The following is a 25,521-nucleotide window of genomic DNA, read 5'->3' as shown; positions in this document are numbered from 1 at the left end:
ACTTGCCCTGCATGCACAAGGCCCTGGGTTCAATCCCCAGCACCACAAGAGGGAAAAACAAAGAAATAAATAAGTAATTCACTTTCCCTCTAGTTTATTTTCTGACCGAATGTTGCTATATGAAGAATATAGTCTCATATTTTTTAAAAATTGAGTTGCTGGAAAGAATATTGGTAGGGTAATTTCTTCACATGAGTGTTTCATTGTGGCTTCTTTTATTTTTAAAGAGTTATCATGTTTTTAGTTTTTTTTTAATATATATATATATTTTTTTTAGTTGTTGATGGACCTTTATTTTATTTGCTTATTTATATGTGGTGCTGGGAATCTAACGCAGTGCCTCATGTGTACAAGGCAAGGGCTCTACTGCTGAGCTACAACTCCAGCCCAGGTTATCATGTTTTTATCTCTGTGTTTTATAAATAGCAACACCATTTTGTTCTTGCCCTGATAAAATCCCAGATGAATTTACTACCTTTCTCTGGAAGCATTTGGTTAAAGTCTAGCTGCACAAGTCATGTGACAGCTGCACCCTGCTGTGCTTTTCACTGGCCTTTGCCTCTGTTTCCTCTGCTCATTTGTGTTGGTTTGCATGCTGGCCACATGCAGGCTGGTGCCAGGGAGTTGCACAGGATGCTGAAGCACAGCCCTTGAATGTGGACTGTGCTCCTGGTTTAAGGGGAGGAGGCTGCTGCAGCTCACCCTGGCTCCCTGCTGTTGGGAATATACCTTTGGGTAGAGCTTGTCTTGTCCCCTCTCTCTCTGAGAGAGAGAGAGAGAGAGAGAGAGAGAGAGAGAGAGAGAGAGAGAATGAATGAATATGTTCCACTGTCCCCTTAGTCATGCTTTTATCCTAAAATTAGTGAATGGGATGAGTCATCTGCTACAAGAGGGAGGCAGGCTGTTCCTTCTCTAGTGGGTGCACTGTCAGTGCAGGGTTTTGTTGCAAGACCAAAGGCTGAGTCCAAGCAGCAGTCTTCAAAAGCAAAACAAAGCAAAGCATAGCCAAAGGGAGGGAGCAGGCAGTTAGAGCAAGCTCCACCTTGCCTCATTTCCCACATGATAAGAGGATTAGGTTTTCCTAATAATTTACTACTTCCAAGGGCCTAAATTATTTGTAGTCTCTTATTCTCTTATGGTTTAATCCACTAGTCATTTCCTAGCTGTTTCCTGAATTTAGAAGCAAACATTTGTCATATGATAATTGGTAGTAAGAAATGGGAGCTTTTTTTTTCCCCCCATCTTGTGATTCCCTCCAAGGAAACTCAACCGGCCTGATGCATTAGTAAAACTAGAGCAAAAAAGACCAGAGATGCTATAATAATTTTGGAAGTGTTTTTCATTTCATTCATAAATATTTTTACTGTAACTTCCTGCTTTTTTTTTTTAACCAGCAGAGAATGTTCTTTGTGATGACTGTAGAGATAAGGTTTTCTGTGTGTAGATGCCAGCCCTCCATGGGGCCAGGAGAGGCTGGAGGCCCCAGGGCTGGGGTTGGAGGTGTGGATGCAGGGCAAAAGCCTTCCTTGTTGAGGTACCACTTCACTTGTTCCCCCCCCCCCGCCCCGCCCTGCCTGTTTCCATTGCTCTTGGGTGGTGGCCCTCAATGCCCTAGGAAGCCATCCCTCCTTCTTTGGGTTCCCTGGCAGTGCCTTGCCTAACCTGCCTTCAGCCTTGTAATTTTTGCTCAATTTGTCTGCAGGGAAACGTGCAGACAAAATGTGGCTGAGGTGTGCAAAGGGTCTGTGCTTGCTGGGGCTCAGCAGCCTGGAAAGCAGTGCAGAGCAGGGAGCCAGAGAGTGAGCTGATGGGCGTTATTTAAGCACCATTGGGCACTCAGTCTAAGAGCTTGTTCTAGCAGAAAAATTTAATAGACTCAAGTTAGATTTATGGAGACTTTGCTTCACAGAGAAGTGTCCTTTTTAGTGCAGTTTTAGCCAAATGCAAAAGAGCTGGAACCCACTTGGACTGGGTGCTGAGACACTGGAATTCTGCACCTATTCCCTTGCACACAGTTCTTTGAATTCTTTCCCTTAGATACCAAGTAAACACAACTGTTGAGTCTGAGAATTGACAAAGGGATGTGAGATAAGGAAGCTTCCTGGTAGATGCTGTGGCCAGCAGGAATAAATGCACAGAGATGAGCATCTAGATGGATTGGGCAGAGCCACTGTGTCCCCTTGGCTGCATGGGAGGGTCCTTTCCACATGTGCTGAGTCTCTAGGTGGTAAGGGAACAGTGGTAAGGGAACTATTTCTAAGATGCTAGAAATAAAAACTGTATTTTCCTTTTGTCATACAACTTAGTCATAAAGCTAGATTTTTTTTTCCCAAGGCGCTCTCAGCTAGCCTGCCCTCTTCCTTACCCTCCATTTAACAGACAAGGGAATTGGGCCTCTGGGATGTTCAAACTGTTGTACTCAACTTAGAGTAGGATGGCTCACCTGGGAGCAGTTAAACTGGTGACCAGTGCCTGCTGTGAGAAACACAGCTTAGGGACCAGGATGTGGCTCAGAGGTAGAGTGAGTTCTTAGCATGCACCAGGCCCTGGGTTCCATCCCCAGCACCAAAGAAAAGAGAAAAGGAATGAGTCTTAGGTTTTTGTCCTGGTACTCATACAGGTAAACATGTGATAAACAAAAGTTTAAACATGAAATAGTGCCCTTATCATGTGCATGCACTCTGGTATTTTTCAGTTTTGTGCTATTGTTTTGAATTCAAAACAAAATGCTGGTAACTGAATGATGACTAAAATGATATTTCAACCCACCTAGGGGTCATAAGATGTGTTTCAGAACAACTAACCCACAGTGTTCCTGATGCTGGTGAAGCCAAAGCCATTTGCCTCAGGCCACATGGGTGGTTAATAAGTGGGTGTTGGAGCATAACCTGGGACTCCTCTCCAGCTTTGTTTCTTCTCCCCCAAACTACAATGTTTCCATGCTTTTAAAATACTGGCGAACAGAACAATTAGTGTAAGACTGCTACAGAAATGTGGTTTCCCAGAGCCCCCTCTTCTCATCATCCCCTGTCCCCACCTAGCAGTGACAGGTGGAGTATGACCATAGAGGCAAGGATGGATGCTGTGGGGATCATGAGTGTGCACTCAGGGAAGCCATCTGTCCATCATCCAGGACATCTTTCTTCTCTCATAGACAGTCCTGTCTTTATGTGCCACACTGGATTTTCCAGTGTGTGCTGCTCTGTCTAATTGAGGTCATTGACCAAACCATCAGAAAATCCTGTGTCTGAGCACATAGCCTCTAAAGTAGAGCAAATGTGTGCATCATCTCTGCATTTTGAAAGACTGTTGTTTGTTTTTAATAGAGCCTACATAACCTCTCCTAAGCAAAACACAAAATAGCCAAACAAAACAGATGTAGTTGTGTCTCAGAGTGACTTTAAATGTTTTTGTTTCATAGGAGGCAAAAATAAGGAACTCAGTGCATTCCAGCCTGGTAAATGGTACAGAGGCTGCCCCCCTGTGCCAGATCTCAGCTGCATTGTGAGAGCATTTTAGAACTTCTTCATTCCTCTTACAAAGAGTTATTGGTGTTTCCATGTGCTGAGCCCTGGCATTACAGCAGCCCAGTGGCAGGTGGGGAGAAGCTTTATCAACGATTGCACAAACACCAAAAGCAGTTGTGCAGAAGTGTCTTTGGAAGCATTTTTCCCACTGTGGGAATAAATATTTGTTTTCAAAAACAAATGTGATATCTTCAGGCTTCCCTTTGGTTGCTTCATGTCTGCATAGCTCTTGCACATATGTGGGCAGAGTTTGCTCCTCTTTAACAGGTGTCAAATGCTGACACTGATGGTGAATTATCAATTCTTTTGTTATTGCTGGATGCCCTTGTTTTCCTCACTTGACATCAAGCCCTAATGGCTCCTTCAGGACATGGGGGTATTTTTGAATCCTCCTTCACCTTCTTGCCTTTTGTAGAAAGAACGGGATTTGGAGTTGGCTGCGCGGATCGGCCAGTCGTTGTTGAAGAAGAACAAGACCTTAACTGAGATGAACGAGCTGCTGGAGGAGCAAGTGGAACACATCAGGGAGGAGGTGAGGCACGATGGGCTTGGGAGCAAGGTGGAGGGAGATGGGTTGGAAAAGCCACCCTGAGGGAGCACCCAGACCTGAGCCAGGGCTCCTGTCAGAAGTGGCCCCCTGGAGCCCGAAACTGGTGTCCTGCAGCTCTCTCTTCACACATCATGAATGGGTCTCTCAGCGTAGGCACAGTCCTTAGTTGGTAGGCCTTTGGTACCCTGTCACGTAGGCAGGCTGGGCTGCAGGGACCGGTCTCAGTCCTCACCTTCTCAAAGTGTCTCCCTGCCTTGGAAAAGCTTTGAATTTACAAAGTATAGCATGTTCCTCTTTGGCACATCATTGAATGATCAGTCTAGGTGTTGAAGCCTTTGTGTATATAATAAATTGGCTTCTCCTCGGGAGAAACAATTCACTCCCTGTGTTGGATCGGAAATTGGACTTAACCGTAGACCTCACATCAAGTTCTAAATAAGAAAGAAGACAGAGTTGCACTACTCTTTTTAGTACTGATTTCATGTTCATCAGTACTAAATATTGGAAGAGCAAATGAAGAGTTTTATAGCAAAAGATTTTTTACTTTAACCTGAAATAAATCTCCATGATTTGCAAAACCACCGTAGCAGTAGTTGTGTGATCAGTTCTTGATAGTTGCTCTTTTCCTCCTGTGTCTGAAATTTCTGTCTAGGGATTGTTGAGCATAGAGCAAGGACTGACCGAGAGTGTCCAGGAGCCCCATGAAAGTGTATCAGTCACCAGGTGGGGTTGTGTGGGCTTCCAGGTAGGGTGGACTAGCTGCTTATGGCAGCCCACCAGAGCTGGCACCTCCATGATCCTGTTCTGAGTTGGATTTGGTTCCAGCAGAAGTGAATGACCTCTTCTTTCATTTGGTAGTGTGTCCAGCTGGTCATCTAACTACTTCCAAAGCCCAGAAGTAATCTCATGTCCTCCATCATCACTCTGGAGCCTTCGTGTCCCTTTTCTATACCAAAATTAAAATTATTAATTTAGAAAAGGAGATTTCTGCCTTCAAGCAATGGATTCTGTTTTTCTTAAGTGGGGTCAGACTCAACTCTTAGAAACCCCTATTTTATTGAGTAGCACATAATCGATTAGTGCCTTCACTTTCAACGGGAAATTTGTCTCTAAGTAGTAAGTGTTTGAGTACAAGGAGGACATTATCACCTCTCAGAAAGCAAAAGGTGGGCCTGGCTCTTGTCTGTGCAGGTTTCTCAGCTCTGCCATGAGCTGTCCATGAAGGATGAGCTGCTCCAATTCTACACCAGTGCTGGGGAGGAGAGCGAGCTGGAGTCTGTCTGCTCAACCCCGTAAGTCACCTGAGGGCTGTGTTTCTGGAGGCCAGGGCACAGGCTGCTGTTGATGTCATTGGAGTCACGTAGGCAGGGTCACCTCCACCAGCAGCACAGGTCAGCCTTCCCCAGAATAAGCATCTCTAAGTGCATCAGATGGATTGATTTGTACTATTTTTGAGGGACATAGAAGGGCAGGTTTTAAATTTTCCTCTTACTGGGTCTTATTGCTTACTTATCAGGTCAGTTGATTTGCTCTGGCATGTTAAGATATTAAAAAAAAAAAAAAAAAAAGGTAGTGGGCTTTGCTGTTAAAGGAACACAGGGTTCTGAAGCCAGAGGTGCCATGGCAGGTCCTTGGGACAGAAGGTGTAGGGGCTGTTCTGAGAATCAGGAGAGCCCCGTGTGGAACTCTAGAACCTGATGGCCTGAATTCAATCTTAGCTCCGTGACTTAACCTGCATGCTCCTGGCCACGTTACTTAATTTTTGTACTGTTTCCTCATTAGTAAAATGGAGCTACTAATAGCAGTTAAGTCATAGAGTTCTAGCATTGAGTTAATACATGCAAAATACTTAAAGCAGTTCTTAGAGCATAGAAATGCATCCTAGATATCAAATAAACCTCCAGGCATCCCAGAATTGTGTTGGCTTTGTGTAGATTCCATCCCTCTGAATTCTGAGGTAATGTATCAACTGCAAATTGTGGACAGAGGGGTGTGCACTGTACACTGGGGTGTTATTTTCCTGGGCGTTAGGAAGCACTCTAATTGTAAGCCTCACAAACTTTCTTTGAGGCAGCCCTTCTGGGTCTCCAGGTGGGGCTGGCTAGGTAGTGGCGGAGACATCACCTCCCCAGATGGTGAGTGCACTTTCTCTCCCAGGCTGAAGAGGAATGAGTCGTCCTCCTCAGTCCAGAATTACTTTCATTTGGATTCTCTTCAAAAGAAGCTGAAGGACCTAGAAGAGGAGAACGTGGTACTTCGATCCGAGGTGAAGTGCACTCCCTCCCTGTCCTTGTCACCCACTGGAAGGGTGGTGGCCCTGTTTGTTGTATCTGGCGAGAATAGCCACAGTTACAGTGCTGTCCTCAGAGGCCACCATCTCTGGCAGAACCACGGAGACTGGGCTCGCTGGGCATACTCAGCAGACAGGCCTCACCCCTGCACTGGACACTGCCTTCCCAGTGGCTGAATCCTGCAGCATGTGGACTGAGAAGAGGTGCAAACCTCTCCTCCTTCACCATGGGGTCTTTCCACGGTGTTCTTCAGCTCTGGTCTCAATGTGTAGGAAACGACTGAGAGTGGGGATGAAGCCGGTTTTCATGTTACTGTAGTCAGATTGGCTCCAAAGAAACAGTGCCTCCGGAGCCTGGAGACATGTTTCTTGAACAGTTAATTTAAAAAGGTTGAGCTGAGGCAACTTGGAAACTCTGCTTTAGAGAGTTCCCTTTATTGGCAAGGTACTACGCTGGCACTTTGCGTATGTCATTATTATAATTTTTAATCTTCTACAGCAAGGCTGCAAGTTGCTTACTTTGATTCTCATTTATAGTGAGAAAACCAGGCTCCAGGCTGCTAAGTGTTTTGATATCTCAGGGTCCCACAAGTCTGTAGTAAGTGACAAAGCCAAGATTTGGACATTTATGTGACTCTCAGCCCACACTTTTCCTCTTCACCTACTGCCCTTCTCTAAAAACATGGATGCATAAAAATTTAGTACTGTTTGTCTTAATTAGCAGTGGGTTTGTGTTCTCTAGCCAGAGGAATGATGTCAGGTTCAGGCTGTGTGCCCACCTAAGCTGGCCCCAGACTCCCTTGAGCCCCTTCAGTGGGGCAGACTGTCGGTCACCTTGAAATTGCTGCGCATTGGAAAGAACCCAACAAGATGCTTTTCTGCAAAGCCTATTCTTGTAGACTTCACCTCTTCCAACTCTTCACTTCCTAATGAAAACAACCCTGAGTGGCCAAGGTTGCCCCATTGTGCTCTGCCAGCCAGTGGCTTAGCCAATTACAGGAACAGTGTTTCCCATTCTGAGTCTAGCACTGCCTTTCCAGCCCTTGGGAGATGCCCCAGTTCTCAGTACCCAGCAATCCCACCCTCTGTCAGAATCTTACCTAAAGTCAGTGAGGGAATCTGATCCCATCTATAGATTCTCACTGTCCTGCCTTTGTTCTCAGAAATGTAGTATCTATCTCTCCACGGCCAGGATCAGAGGGCTCTGAGACACCTTTTCTCAAACTGCATCATTTTCATTGGGCCTTCAGATCTCTTGCTGGAGGAAGCTGACCAGGGTCCTGGGATGGCTCTTAGGTCTCTAAATTTTCTATATTGGACCATATTCTGAACACAGCAGGTTTATCTCCAGCTCAGAACCTCATTGTTCAGGCCTGGCACAGAGTAGTGATAGAGTGTACGTTAGCTTCATATGATGTGTGCTTATCCTTATCCTTAGGATCTCCACACCTGGCTTTCTTTTTTTTTTTTAATGGTACTGGAGATTGGACCCAGGGCCTTATTCATGTTAGGCAACCACTCTACTTCTGAGCTTCAACCGCAGTCCTGTGGGTGTCCTTAGAATGCGTGCCATAGGCAGGGCAGGGTCTTAGGCACTGTGAGAGCCACAGCAGTGTCCACATCTATGAGCTGGACAGACAAATGAACAGGCAGACCCTCCTGTAGAATCTTACAGAGCTTGCTGTGTGTGGCCCTTGGGTGCTGACTTTGTGTGGCGCCATCTAGTGGTGTCTGTTTTTCAATTTTCTGCTTTGAGAGTGTCCCCTTAACTAAGGAAATGTTTTGTACTTGAGGACCTAACTAATGACAGGTGAAGAGATACTGACCAGCACTTCCCAGACTCGGGTTTGCCCCTGCTCCATGCCTCACCCTCACGCGCATGGCAAGTCACAGTGCAGGGTGAGTGCTGGGCCCTGACCTGAGCCTTTTCTACAGGCCTGCCAGCTAAAGACAGAAACCATCACCTATGAAGAGAAGGAGCAGCAGCTGGTCAACGACTGTGTGAAGGAGCTGAGTATGTCCCCTGCCCACTCACTCCCAACCCCCATCCCAGCTTCTACTTCCTTATATCTCCCATTGTCATGACCCAGTGGCTTTGTATCGTCCTTGATGAAGAGCAGGCTCCCTGTCAGCCTGAAATCAGTGAAAGGAGACCTGACCTTGTATGGCACCCCCTCCCCATTTGTGAATCCGGTTCCAGGCCATTAACTATATATTATCTCAGTTTCTTCTGAGAGGGATATTTAATTTTGGCTTTCTGCTGGAATATTAGAATTATTAAATGCCAAAGTTAGGCTCAGATACAGAAATCTGGCTTGAGAATGTGAAGAAAACTGCTTTTTAGTGATTTGATTTGTGAAAATTGAGGCCCGAGTTCTCAGTTTTGCAAATAAGTACCCCTCTACCATTTTCTCCATTGCAAGTTTGCAGGGCAAGATAAAAGGGCAAATAGAATCTTTTGCATTTCATCAAAATACTAAGCAAATGAACCACACCCCATGTTTAAGTCTTATAAAATGGGTTATGTCTGAATAGGAATGAAAACCAAAGGGAATTGTAGTGTGCATCAGCAACTGGGATTTCTAAAACAAGGTACATGTAGCAGGGCTTCATGTTGGTGACATGTATCCATTCATGTGTGGAATGTTGAGATTTGGCCAGATGCACCATGTTTGGAGTGTCTCCTTCTGGTGTCTCCAGTGCCTGCCTTATTGGCTCTGAGGAGACAGAATGATCAGTGGGGTTAGGCCCAGGATGACAGCCCATGGGAAGATCATGTCCCTTCTCATGACTGACTGAGTCCTGAGAAGCCACTTTGCTTCACCATGGAAGAACACAGTCACTATGCATCCCTTCATCATGTACCCTCTGTACTCCTCCCCATAAAGATGGGTTTTCATGTGTGAATCACCAGGAAACCACTCTCTCTGGTCTGTGTGTGTAGTTTTCTCTCCTACTCTTTGTCATTTCTTTGTCAAAGGGGATGCCAACGTGCAGATTGCCAGCATCTCAGAGGAGTTGGCCAAGAAGACTGAAGATGCTGCCCGCCAGCAAGAGGAGATCACGCACCTGCTGTCACAGATCGTCGACTTGCAGAAAAAGGCAAAAGCTGTAAGGCTTCTGTCACTCTGGCTAACACCACAGTGGTTGTGCCAAGATGGGAAGGGGCCATTACTCTAGAAGAGTGTGTGTTGCCCCTTTGGAGAAAAAGCTTAGTGGATTCAGTAATAAAATGTCTTGTGGCCCTGAGTTGGCAAAGGGTCTTTTCATAACCTCTTACCTCCTGAGCATAATCTACAGATTAATAGAATTCATCAAAAAAGGTGCTGCAGGAATTCATTAGAAGCTAATATACTGGCCACAGTAATTATGCTTGACAATAGCCTGTGGTTGTTCAGTCCTCAATGCAATCCCAGCACCCAAATTTACATCAGCAGGAATTGGGTTACTAGAGTGGAGCAGCCTTCCATGAGTACATCCTCCTCTGAGTGTGACATTCCTAGATGTGGCCATGCTAATTAATTAGAGAAGGAACATTCCTCCAGAGGCCAGAGGCCAGGGTAATGAGAGTTTCTGTACTTACAAAATAAGAAATTTTTCTCTGCCTGCCCAATTCTACTTTCTTCTGCTTCTGCCACTCTATGTTTTCCTTCCTCCTCTTTTCTCAATGGGAGGTGGTATTATTATGTCTCAACACTTCTATATGATGTGCTCAGGGCATGTATTTGAAAGTGTCTAAGTTACCAGTTCCCCAGAATCCAAATTGAGACCTGATGATGCACAGTGCTCTTCATCCAGAGGTCTCCACTTTGAGGTAGATTCAGTACTTTGATGAGCTTTTGGGGTAAGGATTGGGGTTCACTCTGTGGTCATGAAGAGTTATATAGATGATGTTGGGTAGTCAAAGGGTGGACTATTGTAGATATTACTTGTTGTGTGTCCATTCCTCATTTATTGTAATTAAATGGATTTCAATTCTTATATTTTGATGAGCTCAACTAAGATAATTTACAATGCAGTTATGACTGTCCTTGTGGTAGTTCTGGCCAATGAGAAATCCCATGGGAGGAAATTATTTAGAAAATAAAATAAAAAGTTGCTGTTGATGTGAAGTTCTGAACTTTAATTTAATCACCTGCCTAGTATTTGTTTGGACTCAGTGCACCAAGTATGTTGTGCAGTAGAAGTAGCCCCTTGAAGATTAAGTGAAATGGCAAAAAACAGTTTTATTTCCCATATGAAACCTTTGCTGTGAGAGGCTAAATAATTTTGGAAAAATGTAAAGAAAGAAGCAGAGAGAGAAAAAGAAGAAAGATGGAAGGAAGGAGAGAGACTAGCTTCTAGAAAGCAGCCTTTACATTGGAGGTAGGGAGTGGAAATTGGACTGTAAGGCCTTCAAAATAATATAAGACAAAATTTTACTCCAGTTTGAGATAACACATTTCATTGTAGAAAGGGGATGGGGTCCTAATGGATCAGGTAATGAGGGGAAGAGTTGGGCTTCTCTGGTGTCTACTTACGTGTCTTTGCTGTGTTTTAGTGTGCAGTGGAAAATGAGGAACTCGTCCAACACCTGGGAGCTGCCAAGGATGCCTAGCGGCAGCTCACGGCCGAGGTAGGTGTGTCTCCCTTACCTCTTGAGGGCTTTTGGTTCCAGTGAAGGTAGAGCATATTCCCTTGACAGGCTTTGTTCATGTCCATGGTAACAACTGTTTTTATTGTTGGTGTTGTTGTTTGTACTAGGGGTCGAACCCAGAAGTGCTTAACCACTGAGCCACATCCCCAGCCCTTTTTCCTTTTCATTTTGAGACTGGATCTCACTAAGTTGCTGAGGAACAACTGTTTTTATATTGAATTTAATATAGCTTTCACCTCGGTTCTGCGCCTGCTGCCCCTGTTGCTGGTTGTGAAAGCAGGGAGGCCATGTTCCACACCAGCCCAGGGCCTGACACCTGCTAAATCTTGGCTCTGTAAATGCTCATCAGTGTAAACCATGCAACATATGGCTTGAGAGGAGCCTGTTCAAGGATATGCCTTGAAGCAGGGTGTGCTGGTTTGCTTTTCTGTTCATTTAAGGTTGTTTTATCCACGTTGCTCATTGTTGGTATTTTAGGAGATTTTTGAGACTGTAGACTCACTCTAAGTAAAAGTTAAAGAAAAACCAATCTTGAGAGTTTTTGCCATTTGGCCAGCAGGGCAGCTGTTCCACACTGGAGGCCTGGTTAGATTGCATGTGTGTTTCTGGCTCTTGTGGGGGGCATGCGCCCGACTCCTCATGAGGTCCTGACCCTCTGCATCTTTCCTGGTCTTCTGTAGCTGCGTGAGCTGGAGGACAAGTACGCAGAGTGCATGGAGATGCTTCACGAAGCGCAGGAAGAGCTGAAGAACCTCAGGAACAAAACCATGCCCAACACCACGTCCCGGCGCTACCACTCGCTGGGCCTGTTTCCCATGGTGAGCTGGTGCTTTCTTCCCAGCACCCCTCTTCCCACCCACAAGGAGGCTTGTCGGGTAGGATGGCCATGGTGCCTGATATTGTGAGCACTGGAGTTGGGCGTTTATACTTAGCCTCTTATTTCACAGTCAAGGGCAAGTGAGGCCAGTAGATGTCTTCTTAACTGCATAAGACAGATTGTTGCTTTATTTTCCATCCCTCTAAATCTGTTGTCTTTCCTACTCCTGCCATTAAAACATAAATTTACTATGAACTTGATTTACTTAGATGTATTTTCTACATGACTTTTTTTCCTAACCTTATTAGAGTATGTGTTATTTCTTTTGGCTCCAAAAGTACATTCCAGAATTCTTAAAGTGCCATACAGTTCTGTTGGATCTCTGTATACTTATGACTCATTCTCGTGGTGACTTTGGGTGTCTGTGATCTCTAAACAACTTTTCTTTTCTTGTTTTGTTATTTTTTTTTCATACTATTTTCACACAACCTTATTTCTTTAGCCCCACTTAATTTGTTTCATGTTGGGGCTTTAGGGGGAATGTGTTAGAGAAGGGGATTTTTCAGGAGGTTAATCTCTCTGGACAGCATAAGGGTTAAGCTCCTTGTTTGGTCATTTCTACATTTCTACATATCTCAGTTCCATGCTTCTCTGGGGATCCAGAGAGGGCCTCCCTGTGCATGGGCAGTTGAACTGGTCATGGGGACTTTTGAATGAGTCCCTCTGCTTTGGGGGCAGGAAGTTGGGAGGCCTGGTTGATGTCCCCCAGGTGAAATGCATGTCTGGCCAAGAAGACCACTACCCACGGGTATGGATGTAAGAGAGGAAACATCACAGATTGAGAGGAAACCACTTGCACACCCTCCTGCCATACCCAGGATCAAAGGAAAGCATCTTAAAAAATAGTTTACAGAATGCTCTGTGTTATTAGGGGATTTCCCACCTTTTGAAATTAGCCCACCTAATTAATGCATCTTCCTTTTACACTCCCCCCAAACACTTGCAAATAAGTTACAGGCATTATGACTCTTTTCCTCCTTAACATTTAAATTTTTTTTGTAGTTGTAGATGGATAGAATGCCTTTATTTTATTTATTTTTATGTGATGCTGAGGATGGAACCCAGTGCCTCATGCATGCCAGGCAGGCACTCTACCATGGAGCTACAGCCCCAGCCCTTGCCTTAACATTTAGCCTGTATTTTCCAAGCCCCATAAAGCCCAGCACAGTGATTATATCCAGGACTAAATTGTTTGTTGAATAGTATCTAGCATACACCATGCTAGGCTAATCTTGCTCTGAAACCCAAAGAAGTTAAACCAGTGAGGGAAATATGGACCTGTAGCTTAGATCAGCAACTTGGGGACCAGCAGCTCAGCAACGCATAGCAGATGAGACAAATCCAGGAAAAGGAAGCAAGAGAGGAACGTGAAACATGAAAGGCAAGGCGGAATCCATCAAGGTTTCCATGGAAGCCATTGGAAGAGGAGATTTCTGAACTACAGCCAAAGGTTTAAGGACCTCTTTTTAGAAGAGAAAGAACAGAAAAGAGATGTGTTGTTCTTCCACACCCCAAAATATATAAGCCCACAGTCCTCCTCAGGGCCTCTATTACCTATGACACTAAGGCCTTGAATAGCTGTAGCAATATTCAACCCCTGCCTTTCCTGGGTACCTGACCCCCAACAGTGGTGTCTCCTGCCACCCTCAGGCCCCAGAAAAAGCAACTGTATTGTATTCTCAGCTGTTCTGGTGTTCTGCAGAAACTGAAACCGACCAGCCAAAGCAGGTAAAGTTGCAGGGCTTAGGAACCAGGTAAGTAGGCCCTGTAGCCCATCAGCTGTGGTCTAGCCCCTGGTCCCTGTCAGTGGCTGTGCTGTCAAGGAAGGAATCCCGACACACCATAATTGTCCCAGGGATGAAGAGGGAGGGCTCAGCCAGATATCAAAACCAGCCAAACCTCTGGGGCTTTACAGACATATAGAGTGCCACTTCTGAACTCTCAGTGATAACTGGTTGGTCATATTTTGCATTTTTATCAATTCATCATGAGTCAATATTTTTATAAAATACCATAACACCAATTTATGAGAAAAAATAAAATGCAAAGCAAACTATAATATAATATCAAATTTTAATTGGATTTAACAGACATTAAATTGCATTTTAAAATATAGGAACAAACATAGGGAAAACTAAAAGCATTATGAAGACAGTACCCATTAATCATTGAAAATGTGCCTAGGGCATTTAGTATGGAGACTCATTGTTAAATTCAACTTTCATAGATCTGCAGCTATAACTAACCAAATAGTAAAAAGATAGGTAAGTGGTGATTTTCTGTACTAAACACTGAGACCCGCTTTTGAATGAATACTGTTTTATCAGTATTAAGGTTTATAATATAATAAATGAGTATGTTTCTTTTAATTTATTTTTCAGCTAGCTCAGGTTGATAAGTGTCCCATTTACAAGGGATAATGTATAAGCTTCTGAGCTCTCTTTTACTAAGACTCCAGATTGAATCTCATATATCTAATTTCTTGACAAAAAATTTCCAGTGGGGTTTGTTTTCCAGTCTATAATTCAGGCTGAAGGCTACACAATGCAAATTTTTATGCCTCCAAGTTAGATAATAATGTTAAGCTTTAAATTTTGAAAGGCTTGATAACTATTAAATTCATGGTAAATAAAACAAATTAGAAAAATAAATATACACTTGCAGTTGCTCAGATTTTTAGGCATTTTTGGCTAAAGATTGCCAAACAAACCTTAAAGTATCACTTGTTGTAATGTGATCATTAGTTAGTGGCTCATGCCACCTGCAACTCAACCCAAGTGTTTCATGACACTTGAGCGGACCCACATGCTTGGTCATGTGCTTGAACTTCATGACAATGTTAATTGTTCAAAATGCATCTAACTATTTACTCTCGATTTCCATTCTTATCTCATTGTGGACAGTTTGCAGACTGACATGAGCCCTCAGACCATTCTTAAGGTAGTGCTGGTGTGGGAACATTTATGGTATAAAACACCTTTTTGTTAAATATAATGAATTTCTGGTGAAGTGATGAAGCTTTTAAACTTAATTTGTTATTTTTGCTTCTAGAAATATCCCCCTCGTGGCACAGAGCAGTGGGGAGAAGTTGATGCCTTGGGATGGGCCCTTCTTCTCTTACTTAACCTCAAAACAAACATCATCAGTGAACATTTCCGCTTGATGATACTGCCACCCCTCATGCAAAGAAACATAAATGCATGGTTTTCATCAAACAGAGGTGCAGGATCTATGGGAGATGTCCAGGCCACATCTTGTCCTTCTTGATCCTGACTTGATGAACTAGAACCTATGGGTGCATTGTAGTGTTAACTGTGGAATTGTTTAAGTAGGGGATGGAAGATTGAAAAAGCAAAAGGGAAAATTGAAAAAGCAATAGTACTCATAACCACGGGAATCAGAGCCATCAATTCTGTAGGACTGGGGGAGCAAAGGAAATATGTGGCATTGTTTAGACAAAAAAAATCAATCTAATTATTATGTTACTGTCTCTTAGCTATGAATTCAACATTATATACCCTGCTGAGGCTTCTGTGTCAGGTGCTGCATTAGGGAGACTTCTGAGGGCAGAAGGAGAACTAGGAGACCTGTTCCTTCCTGCCTGTGAGCTGTCTCCCTCAGCAGCGCTTCTCCACTCTGGCAACAACATGGCTCTCCCTCATCCTAGACCTGCCTCACCACAACACTCCTTCCTCCTGCTCAGGGAGGGAAGTGGAAACCCACCTTCCCCTCAGAGCTCTGGGTTCACCTGCTCAGGACCCCCTCCTACGGCCTTCTCAGTTTATTTTATTCTAACCTGTTTCCTTTGCTCCCCAAGTCTTACAGAAGTGGGGGCTCTGATTCCTGTGGTTATCAGCACTATGTTTTCCCAACATTCCCTTTTGCTTTTTCAATCTTCCATCCCCTTCTTAAGCAAATCCCCATATTCTCTGTTGAAAAAGAGCCAGTCCTTCCTACTGGTTGATAATTGTGACTCATCCCTCCAGCACCTAGTTCAACTTTTACCTCCATTGGTCGGAATTCTTTGTGAGAGTAATGAAAATGTTCATTTTAGCAAGATCCAAACCATATGTGGCCAGGCCTATTAGATGGGCTTTCCAGGGTCGAAAATGCAGTGACGGAAGGAAACCATGATGATAAACCATGGCCCTGAGGCCTGTTTAGAAACAAAGACCCTAGTACATTGCTATAATTATGCATATAAACTCTAGAGTAGAGGCAGTCATATCAATTGGGGGGCTAGCACAATAATCCAGGAGATGGATAGTTGGTGGCTCTGTTCCAGGTGGTGGTGGAGAAAGAGGTGAAGAGAGGGCAAATTCTAAATGCATTTTGAAGCCAATCTGACAAAGAGTTTTGCTGAGGATTAGATGGAAGGTGAGAGGAGTCAAAGATTGTCCCAGGGCTTTTGACCTAAGCAGCTGGAAGGATGGAGTTGCCATCAGTTGAGTTGGGGAAGGTATTAGGTGGATAAAGTTTCAAGAGAAATCCATGAGTTGAAGTATGCACAGTTGAATTTGAATGTCACTAGGTGTCCAAGTGCAAATGATTCCAAATCTTTGCGCTTTGACTTGATTTATCACTTCCCACTAGAATGAGGCAGCCTGAGGTCAGTCCCTTTCAGCTCTCATTTCAGCATCTCTGGTGCGCAGTACAGTGCCTGGACCACAATCATCTCAGAAAATAGCATTTGAGTGAATGGATGGAAAAAAAAATTGTATACTCTAGAGGTTCCAATTGAGGCCAAAGTTTGTCTTATTCACGCTCCAACTCCACACTTGTTTTCTAGTCATGAAGAGAATAACCATTTGGTTCTGTAAACTGCAGCTTCTAGTGTTCATTGGAAACCCATCTTACTAGCTCATCACTTGTAAGTTAAAGTCCTTCTTCCCAGAATAGAGAGAAACCTCTCACAGAGAGACACAGGAGTTTTCTGTCCTTCTTTTATAAGTGTGGCCCAGCCTGGATTCTGCTGGAGAGTTATTCAGTCAGAAGACAGGGCTTTGACAACATCTCAGCTCTAGGAGGCGCCAGGGGACTGAGGTGGATCAGGTTATGCCTCCTCCTTGCTTCTTTCTTTGTGTGTGGATATGCTGTTTGTGTTGTGCCCCCATCTCCTAGGAAACCTGAAGAACATTCTAGAACAAGTTCTCTGGGAGCTTCCCTCTCTGCTCAAGTTCAAATCCAAGTAATTACAGGCTGTCTGTTGGACACTTGTCAGGGGACCCCAGCCAGGTGCCTCCTTTGCCTGGTGTCCAGCACAGAATAGGAGGAGCCCTTCTGGACACTCTGTACTTTCACCTTAATTCAGCCAGCTCGGCCTTTTCCACCACTGTGACTCTATAATGAGCTGCCTATCCAGCACCTGACCTCTGGTGTCACCTTCTTCATGGAGGTTTTCTTAACTAAAGATTGCCAAACAAACCTTAAAGCATCACTTGTTGTAATGTGATCATTAGTTAGTGGCTCATGCCACCTGCAACTCAACCCAAGTGTTCCATGACACTTGAGCGCACTCACATGCTTGGTCATGTGCTTGGATTTCAGGACAATGTTAATTGTCCAAAATGCATCTAACCATTTATTCTCAATTTCCATTCTTATCTCATTGTGGACAGTTTGCAGACTGACGTAAGCCCTCAGACCATTCTTCAGTTAGTGCTGGTGTGGGGACTTCTATCGTATAAAGCACCTTTTTGTTAAATATAATGAATTTCTGGTGAAGTGATGAAGCTTTGAACCATAATTTGTTATTTTTGCTTCTAGAAATATCCCCCTCGTGGCACAGAGCAGTGGGAAGAAGTTGATGCCTTGGGGTGGGCCCTTCTTCTCTTACTTAACCTCAAAAGAAACAACATCAGTGAACATTTCCGCTTGATGATACAGCCACCCCTCATGCAAAGAAACATAAATGCATGGTTTTCTTCAAACAGAAGTGCAGGATCTATAGGAGATGTCCAGGCCACATCTTGTCCTTCTTGACCCTGACTTGATGAACTGGAACCTGTGGGTGCATTCTAGTGTTAACTGTGGAATTGTTTAACTAGGGGATGGAAGATTGAAAAAGCAAAAGGGAAAATTGAAAAAGCAATAGTACTGAAAACCATGGGAATCAGAGCCCTCAATTCTGTAGGACTGGGGGAGCAAAGGAAATATGTGGCATTGTTTAGACAAAAAAAATCAATCTAATTATTATGTTACTGTCTCTTAGCTCTGAATTCACCATTATATACCCTGCTGAGGCTTCTGTGTCAGGTGCTGCAGATAGGGAGACTTCTGAGGGCAGAAGGAGAACTAGGAGACCTGTTTCTTCCTGCCTGTGAGCTGTCTCCCTCAGCAGCGCTTCTCCACCCTGGCAATAACATGGCTTTCCCTCATCCTAGACCTGCCTCACCACAACACTCTTTCCTCTTGCTCAGGGAGGGATGTGGAGACGCACTCTCCCCTCAGAGCTCTGGATTCAGCTGCTCAGGACCCCCTCCTACGGCCTTCTCAGTTTATTTTATTCTAACCTGTTTCCTTTGCTCCCCATGTCATACAGAAGTGGGGGCTCTGATTCCTGTGGTTATCACCACTATGTTTTCCCAACGTTCCCTTTTGCTTTTTCAATCTTCAATCCCCTGCTTAAGCAATTCCCCATGTTCTCTCTGTTGAAAAAAGAAGCCAGTCCTTCCTACTGGTTGATAATTGTGACTCAATCCTCCAGCACTTAGTTCAACTTTGTCCTCCATTGGTCGGAATTCTTTGTGAGAGTAATGAAAATTTTCATTTTAGCAAGATCCAAACCATATGTGGCCAGGCCTATTAGATGGGCTTTCCAGGGTCGAAAATGCAGTGACGGAAGGAAACCGTGATGATAAACCATGGCCCTGAGGCCTGTTTAGAAACAAAGACCCTAGCACATTGCTATGATTATGCATATAAACTCTAGAGTAGAGGCAGTCATATCAATTGGGGGGCTAGCACAATAATCCAGGAGAAGGATAGTTGGTGGCTCTGTTCCAGGTGGTGGTGGAGAAAGAGGTGAAGAGAGGGTTAATTCTAAATGCATTTTGAAGCCAATCTGACAAAGAGGTTTGCTGAGGATTAGATGGAAGAAGAGAGGAGTCAAAGATCATCCCAAGGCTTTGACCTAAGCAGCTGGAAGGATGGAGTTGCCATCAGTTGAGTTGGGGAAGGTACTAGGTGGATAAAGTTTCAGGAGAAATCCATGAGTTGAAGTATGCACAGTTGAATTTGAAATGTCACTAGGTGTCCAAGTGCAAATGATTCCAAATCTTTGCGCTTTGACTTCATCACTTCCCACTAGAATGATGAAGCCTGATGTCAGTCCCTTTCAGCTCTCATTTCAGCATCTCTGGTGCGCAGCACAGTGTCTGGACCACAATCATCTCAGAAAATAGCATTTGAGTGAATGGATGAAAAAAAAATTGTATACTGCAGAGGTTTCAATTGAGGCCAAAGTTTGTCTTATTCAAGTTGCAACTCCACACTTGTTTTCCAGTCAGGAAGAGAATAACCATTTGGTTCTGTAAACTGCAGCTTCTAGTGTTCACTGGAAACCCATCTTACTAGTTCATCACTTGCAAGTTGAAGTCCTCTTCCCCGAAGTAGAGAGAAACCTCTCAGAGAGAGACACAGGAGTTTTCTGTCCTTCTTTTATAAGTGTGGCCCAGCCTGGATTCTGCTGGAGACTTATTCAGTCAGATGACAGGGCTTTGATAACATCTCAGCTCTAGGAGGGGCCAAGGGACTGAGGTGGTCAGGAGATGCCTCCTCCTGGCTTCATTTTTGTGGGTGGATATGCTGTTTGTGTTGTGCCCCCATCTCCTAGGAAACCTGAAGAACATTCTAGAACACGTTCTCTGGGAGCTTCCCTCTCTGCTCAAGTTCAAATCCAAGTAATTACAGACTGTCTGTTGGACACTTGTCAGGGGACCACAGCCAGGTGCCTCCTTTGCCTGGTGTCCAGCACAGAATAGGAGGAGCCCTTCTGGACACTCTGTACTTTCACCTTAATTCAGCCAGCTTGGCCTTTTGCACCAGTGTGACTCTATAATGAGCTGCCTATCCAGCACCTGACCTCTGGTGTCACCTTCTTTATGGAGGTTTCCTTAACTCCCCATTTCAGTTTATGAGTCCCTGTTGTGCAGAGAGAGACAGAGAAAGTGAAGGTGAAGATGGAGAAGGCTGATTTGATATTAGCCAACTTGATCTTGTTGTTATGTTCAGAATACAAGACTACATGCACTCGGTGGAGCTTAGCATTTTTACTTATTTGGTATTGTTTTTCCTTTCACTTTTCCTTCACCAAATCTAGAAAGCATAAGGTGCTCACTAATTAGAGGTAACCATAGTTACCAAGTTGTCTTCAAATTGTCTTGAAGAGGACTTTTTTTCCTCCCTCTTGGTTTTAATTCTTCAAAAGGCATTTTACATGTCAGTCATCCTTATTCTATATTCAGTTTCACTGGATGATTTTCCTAACTCAGGAGTCTTTTGGTAGCCATATTAAAAGTTCAAAAGTAAAATAAGAAAACAATTCATTCTTAGAAAATAGTTTCAGGTCCTGAATTGTCTGATTTTAATATTTCAGCTGATTGGGTGGCAAGAAGAGATGAGCCTGGACCCTTTGGAGTTCAATGTGTACAGGGCGAGATGCCTCAACAGAAAGAAGTTGGCACCTGGAGGAGTGGTTTTAAAATGTCCACTTGGGGGCGCTGTGGTCTTCTGCAGGAGCAGAACCAAGGTCCATTTCTCTGGTTAGGTAAGTTACTGAGTATGAAATTTCACAGACACTCAGGTTCCAATGAGCCACTGTGGTGATAAGATACCCTTAGAGACTGGCTGGCTTCCTCTTCATCCAGTCAGCCCTATTGTTCTGCTTTCTCCTGCCTCTGCTCATTACCTTCATAGTTCTTGCTGCATTATATTTCAATTGCCAACTCTTCCGACTCCTCCTTTTGGCTGTGTCTCTGTAGGAGCCACATCAACACAGTGCCTGGCACACGGATGCATTGCTGTGTGTGTTGCTGAGCCTGTGTAGGGCTCAAAACGGTCCCTGTGAGCTAAGAAGGGAGAGCAATTGAATCTTTTCCGGAATGGGACTTAGATCAAGCATGTTGAAATTATTCTGGCTGCAGCCCAGGGGAGTCTGGGCAGGTATGACTTGAACAACTGCTAATTGTACCTGTTCCTATTTGCATATTAGCCACAAGAAGAAAAAGATAGAAAAGGATATTGTTCTTGGAACTCAATTAGATGTGCCTTATTTCATTTGTCAGTAACTCTTTTTCCTTCCGGAAAATTTCCAAATCAGAAGCATCTTCGGAGTCCTGGTAATGGACACAAAATTAAGACAATAGAAAAGCTACCCATTCTTACAGAAGAACATGATACCATGAATGACTGGGGTTTAAAATTTCAGCACATCTTGAGACAATATTTCATCAATATTTTAGAGTCCCAACAGAGCCTGCCAAGACTTGGTTGGTAGGTTGAGAAGCCAAGGGTAGGCCCCAACGTCTGTACTGGTGCCTTTCTCAAAGATGGGTGACAGGGAGACAACCATAGGATGAGTCCTAGCAGGCATAGCTGGACTTAATCACTCAGAGTTAAGCCTTGGTCCAGAGTGAGGAGCAGGAGTGAGAGAACCAACATAAAAGGAAGCAGAGAGAGGTGGAGGGAGATCTAGGCAGAGACTCCACAAGGGGCAGAGCACAGTGGAAGAGGTTTCAGGCCAGAGTGCAGAGAAATTAACCTGGACTAGAGGCTGGGAAAGCAGGAAAGAACTGGCAACATAAAGTTCTGATGAACTAAGAGGCAAATATGCAGCTGAGCCCAAGTGATTCCCACCCAGCTTCCCTCTGGAAATATTAGTTTCAATCTCCCCTAACATAAGGTGGCAAAATAACACAACGTGTGAAGTTGCTCTGTGAGAGAGGGCATGCCAACGTTGGCCTCCATACTGTTACCCTGCCGAAAAGCAGGCTCATCATTGTGAGATTTTGAGAAGAAGTTGGGATTTTTTGGGGAAATTTCTATATTTTAAAAACATGAGCACTCTGGTTCCAGGAAAGATAAGAGTAAGCACAGTTCACACATCTTCCAGCTGATGATAGCTCCAGGAGAGACTACATAGACCAGCTATTTGAAGACAATGGAAGGAAAAGAGCAGCAAGGAGATTGGGGAAGAAGACCAGAAAAAGAAGTACATCAAGCCAGTAGTGAGTTTATATTTCACATGCTCTGGTGTCCTCCTGGTTTGAACATAGCAGAGCAGGAGACTGCAAGTGGGCTCCAGGGAGAAGTCCCCGAATTTTGGTTCAAGAAGTGAAATTTGGGACTACTAATGCCCAGAGAGAGAGCATGAATGCTCCTGATTTTCTTCCTTTCTTAGCTTTCTCTACTCTCTAGATAGAGCACATCTGTGGTGGCAGCAGTCAGTAATGGAACTGGCAGAACCAAAATTCTGAGGAAGGGCAAATCTTCTATTTGATCAGAAGGATTGCCATCTCAAGAGAGTGAACTCATTGCTTTTTTTCCTCTATGTTCTCCTACCACTAGGACCTGAACATGGCCCCAAATATGGCAGTGTGAAGCAGACCAGAGTAACCAGAATCCCAAGTTCCTAAGGGAAGGACTCGAAAGGGAAAAAACACAAAGAACATAAAGCACTGGAGAGGTTAAAGAGGAGGAAAGGGACCTCCATGTGTTTATGAACTCCAAGGTTTCCTATTGTCGCTACTCCACTGCAGCCAGACATGTTTAGATCTGGTCCTAACTAGCATACCAAAGACTTTGAGAACTGAAGTAATGGAGAGATCACCATCCAGTTCCCAGCCTGGCCAATGAGTGATTGATGAAGCCTGAAATGGAGCCAACAAGGAGTATAAACTCTTTGAAAACAACTGACATTGTCATCAGAGCCCATAAGGTTGGGTTGGTCCTTGATACCAGGACCTGACCAGGTGGATAACCTGCTAAAATAAAAATAGCATTTTTTTAAGAAGATTTAAACAAGCTACAGTCTCATAATATAATTTTCACATTGTCCAGAATATAAAATCAAAATTACTGAGCATACAAAAAAAAAAAAAAAAAACCATCAACATTTAAATTGTCCTTGGAAAAGACAGTCAACAGATGCCGGTGATGAAATTTCACAGATGTTAAAATTATCAAAGTCCTTAAAGCAGCTATGATAAAAGTGCTCAAATGAGCAATTGCAACCATTCTTGAAACAAAGTTTAAAATAGAAAATCTCAGCAAAGACATGAGAGATAAAAGTAGAAATCTGAGAATTTAGAAATACAAAGGCAAACAAAGGAAGTCACTGGATGGACTCATTAGCAGAATTGAAACGACAGAGGGAAGAGTCAGTGAATTTGAAGATAAATAGAAATTATCCAATATAAACCATAGAGAGGAAGAAAAGGATATAAAAAATGAACACAGCCTCTCTGACATATGGGAAGAAAAGAGTGGCTTCTGCACTCACCACTGATTTGACCATAGGTAAGGTCCCCTTGACCTTGGAGCTACAGCTGGTACTGTGACCTTTGATCCTCTGGCACACTCCAGAGGCTCCTTGGGGGGAGGGAATTCCCACCACTAAGACCTTTACTGGTCACAGTGGACCCTCTGGTGATCCATTTCCCTTTGGGGCGTGAGGCTTCTGAGTTTGCAGGAGAGGTTCTGTGGTTTTTTTCTCCTCTGCTGCTGCTGCCACAGCTGGGGGCTAGAGCTGCTATTTCCTGCTGGGCTACTGGGTCTGCCTGAAGCTGCCTTTCTGCTTGGGCGGGAAAACTGAACTCCCGGCCTGGAACTCCGTTCCGCTGGACCCGGAGTTCTGTTTTCATTACTGACTTTTTCCGCTGTGGTCAACAACTTTCCTGACGTCAGGTTGCCCGTGGCTCAGACCCCATTGGGTCTCACAGATCGCACTTCACTGGTGACGACCAGGTAGTGCCCTCTGTAGTTCCTGGCGATGGCTGGTCATTTTGGGGACGCCCACCTGACTCCCGTTCGCCCTGGGCTTCCTGGAAGCCGTTCCAGCCCGGGTTTTCCCTTTGTCTTTCTTGCTTATGCTTATTCTCTCTTTCTCTCTTTCTCTCTTCCATCCCTCCCTGTGACTATGGGCGCCTCTTCGTCTATACCTGAAGCTTCACCTCTCAAATGTTTAATAAAAAATCTGGCCACACTCTCCCTCACACCAGACATCAAGCCAAAACTTTTAATCAAATTCTGTACCCAAGATTGGCCTACATATCCACTGGAGAATGGCAATCATTGGCCTCCAGAAGGCTCCTTAGATCCAAACCCCCTTGGAGACCTTTTTAACTACTGCCAGTGTCTGAAAAAGTGGAGGGAGATTCCTGCTTTGAAGGTTTTAGCCTTCTCCCACAACACCCTGCTCTCTGCTACTCCTGCTCCCCCTCTGAAGTCCTCCTTGCTTGCAAACCCCTCTCTTCCCCTACTTCTACTCCTGACTTTGCAGATTCTTCCTCATTTGACCCAGCAGATGAACCCCCACCTTATCCCCCAGCCCCATCTGCTCCTTCTCTCCCCCTATACCCTCCTCTTCCTCTGCCTGATTCCAGGGATCCTCAGCCTTTCCTTTCATCCCCTTCCCCTCTGCCCTCTTCTGCCTGCTCCACCTCCTCCTCTGCCAAGACACCCCCTTCCCCTCCCTCTCCTTCCTGTCTGCCCCCTGCCTCTTTTAGTCCTCCTGTTACCAGGTCTAAGGGACTCCTTCCCACCCCCAAGACAATCACACCCCTTCATGAGGTAGCTGGTCCTGAGGGTGTCATCAGAGTCCACGTGCCCTTCTCCATGTGGGACATTACTCAGCTAGAGAGGAAGCTAGGCTCATTCACCACTGACCCCACCACTTACATTCGGGAGTTTCAATGGGTCCTGCAAGCATAGAGCCTCACTCATCATGACATCTACATGCTCTTGGCCAATACACGTCTCCCTGAGGAAAGGCGACAGGTCTGGGAGCTAGCCCAAGCCCATGCTGATGAAACTCATAGGACCAATCCCAACCACCCCACAGGCCCTCATGCTGTCCCAGAGCAGGATCCCCTATGGGATTATAACACCCCTGAAGGCTTACAGTCTTGTGACCTTTTGCATCCTGCCTCTTGGCGGGCCTGAAAAAGCTACCCGCAAGGCTGTTAACTTTCAAAAGGTGCAGGAGGTCATTCAAAAAAAGGAAGAAACACCTTCAGAATTCTTGGATAGACTAACCAAGGCCCTTCAACAGTACACAAACCTCGACCAAGAAACCCCTGATGGCCGTCATGTCTTAATGACATATTTTCTGGCCCAGAACTCCCCTGACATTAAAGCCAAGCTTAAAAAGCTTGAACAGGGCCCTGCTACTCCTCAGACCGAAATCCTCGCTGTGGAGGAGAAGGATTCCACTTACATCAGATGTAAGAGCCCTTCACCTATCCCTGTCCATGAGCTGAGTCTAAGGTTATAGGAAAAGCCCCGGATGAGTCTGAGGATCCAAGGACAGATGAGCTAGTTTTGCAGGGAGCCTGGGAAAGTGAGAATGTTCTAGAAACCTTCCTCCATGGGAGACTCTAACCCATCACGGGGCAGCGACCACATTGGGCAATGAGAAAGTTA

The 25,521-nt window shown here is 44.6% G+C and overlaps 1 protein-coding gene and 1 long non-coding RNA gene across 7 annotated transcripts in view; one reads left to right on the top strand and one right to left on the bottom strand.

Moving 5' to 3' along the window:
* LOC144375030 (trafficking kinesin-binding protein 1-like) overlaps positions 1–25,521 on the top strand; it is a 120,906-nt gene that overhangs the window by 62,746 nt on the left and 32,639 nt on the right. For 4 of the 6 annotated variants that reach the window (XR_013434330.1, XR_013434331.1, XR_013434332.1 and 1 more), the window contains 7 exons: positions 3,943–4,059; positions 5,269–5,369; positions 6,235–6,343; positions 8,303–8,381; positions 9,348–9,478; positions 10,908–10,982; positions 11,684–11,821. Coding sequence is in view for 1 of the 6 variants with exons in the window: in XM_078038082.1 (XP_077894208.1) it covers positions 4,015–4,059; positions 5,269–5,369; positions 6,235–6,343; positions 8,303–8,381; positions 9,348–9,478; positions 10,908–10,964 (522 nt within the window). In the remaining 5 variants the exon portion in view is untranslated. Of the gene's footprint in view, positions 1–3,942; positions 4,060–5,268; positions 5,370–6,234; positions 6,344–8,302; positions 8,382–9,347; positions 9,479–10,907; positions 10,983–11,683; positions 12,076–20,476; positions 20,648–22,446; positions 23,398–25,521 lie in introns of those variants that run through there. The other 2 variants (XR_013434333.1, XM_078038082.1) reach the window with 2 other exon arrangements.
* On the bottom strand, positions 18,476–23,886 carry LOC144375033 (uncharacterized). The gene is made up of 2 exons (XR_013434339.1): positions 23,381–23,886; positions 18,476–21,215 (listed from the first exon to the last, which is right to left on the bottom strand). It is a non-coding gene; the product is annotated as an uncharacterized LOC144375033 (long non-coding RNA).

This window comes from Ictidomys tridecemlineatus, chromosome 2 (genome assembly GCF_052094955.1).
Source record: "Ictidomys tridecemlineatus isolate mIctTri1 chromosome 2, mIctTri1.hap1, whole genome shotgun sequence".
Classification (NCBI taxonomy): domain Eukaryota; kingdom Metazoa; phylum Chordata; class Mammalia; order Rodentia; family Sciuridae; genus Ictidomys; species Ictidomys tridecemlineatus.
Note: the sequence above shows the minus strand (reverse complement) of the source record. Positions and strands in the feature narration are given on the sequence as shown.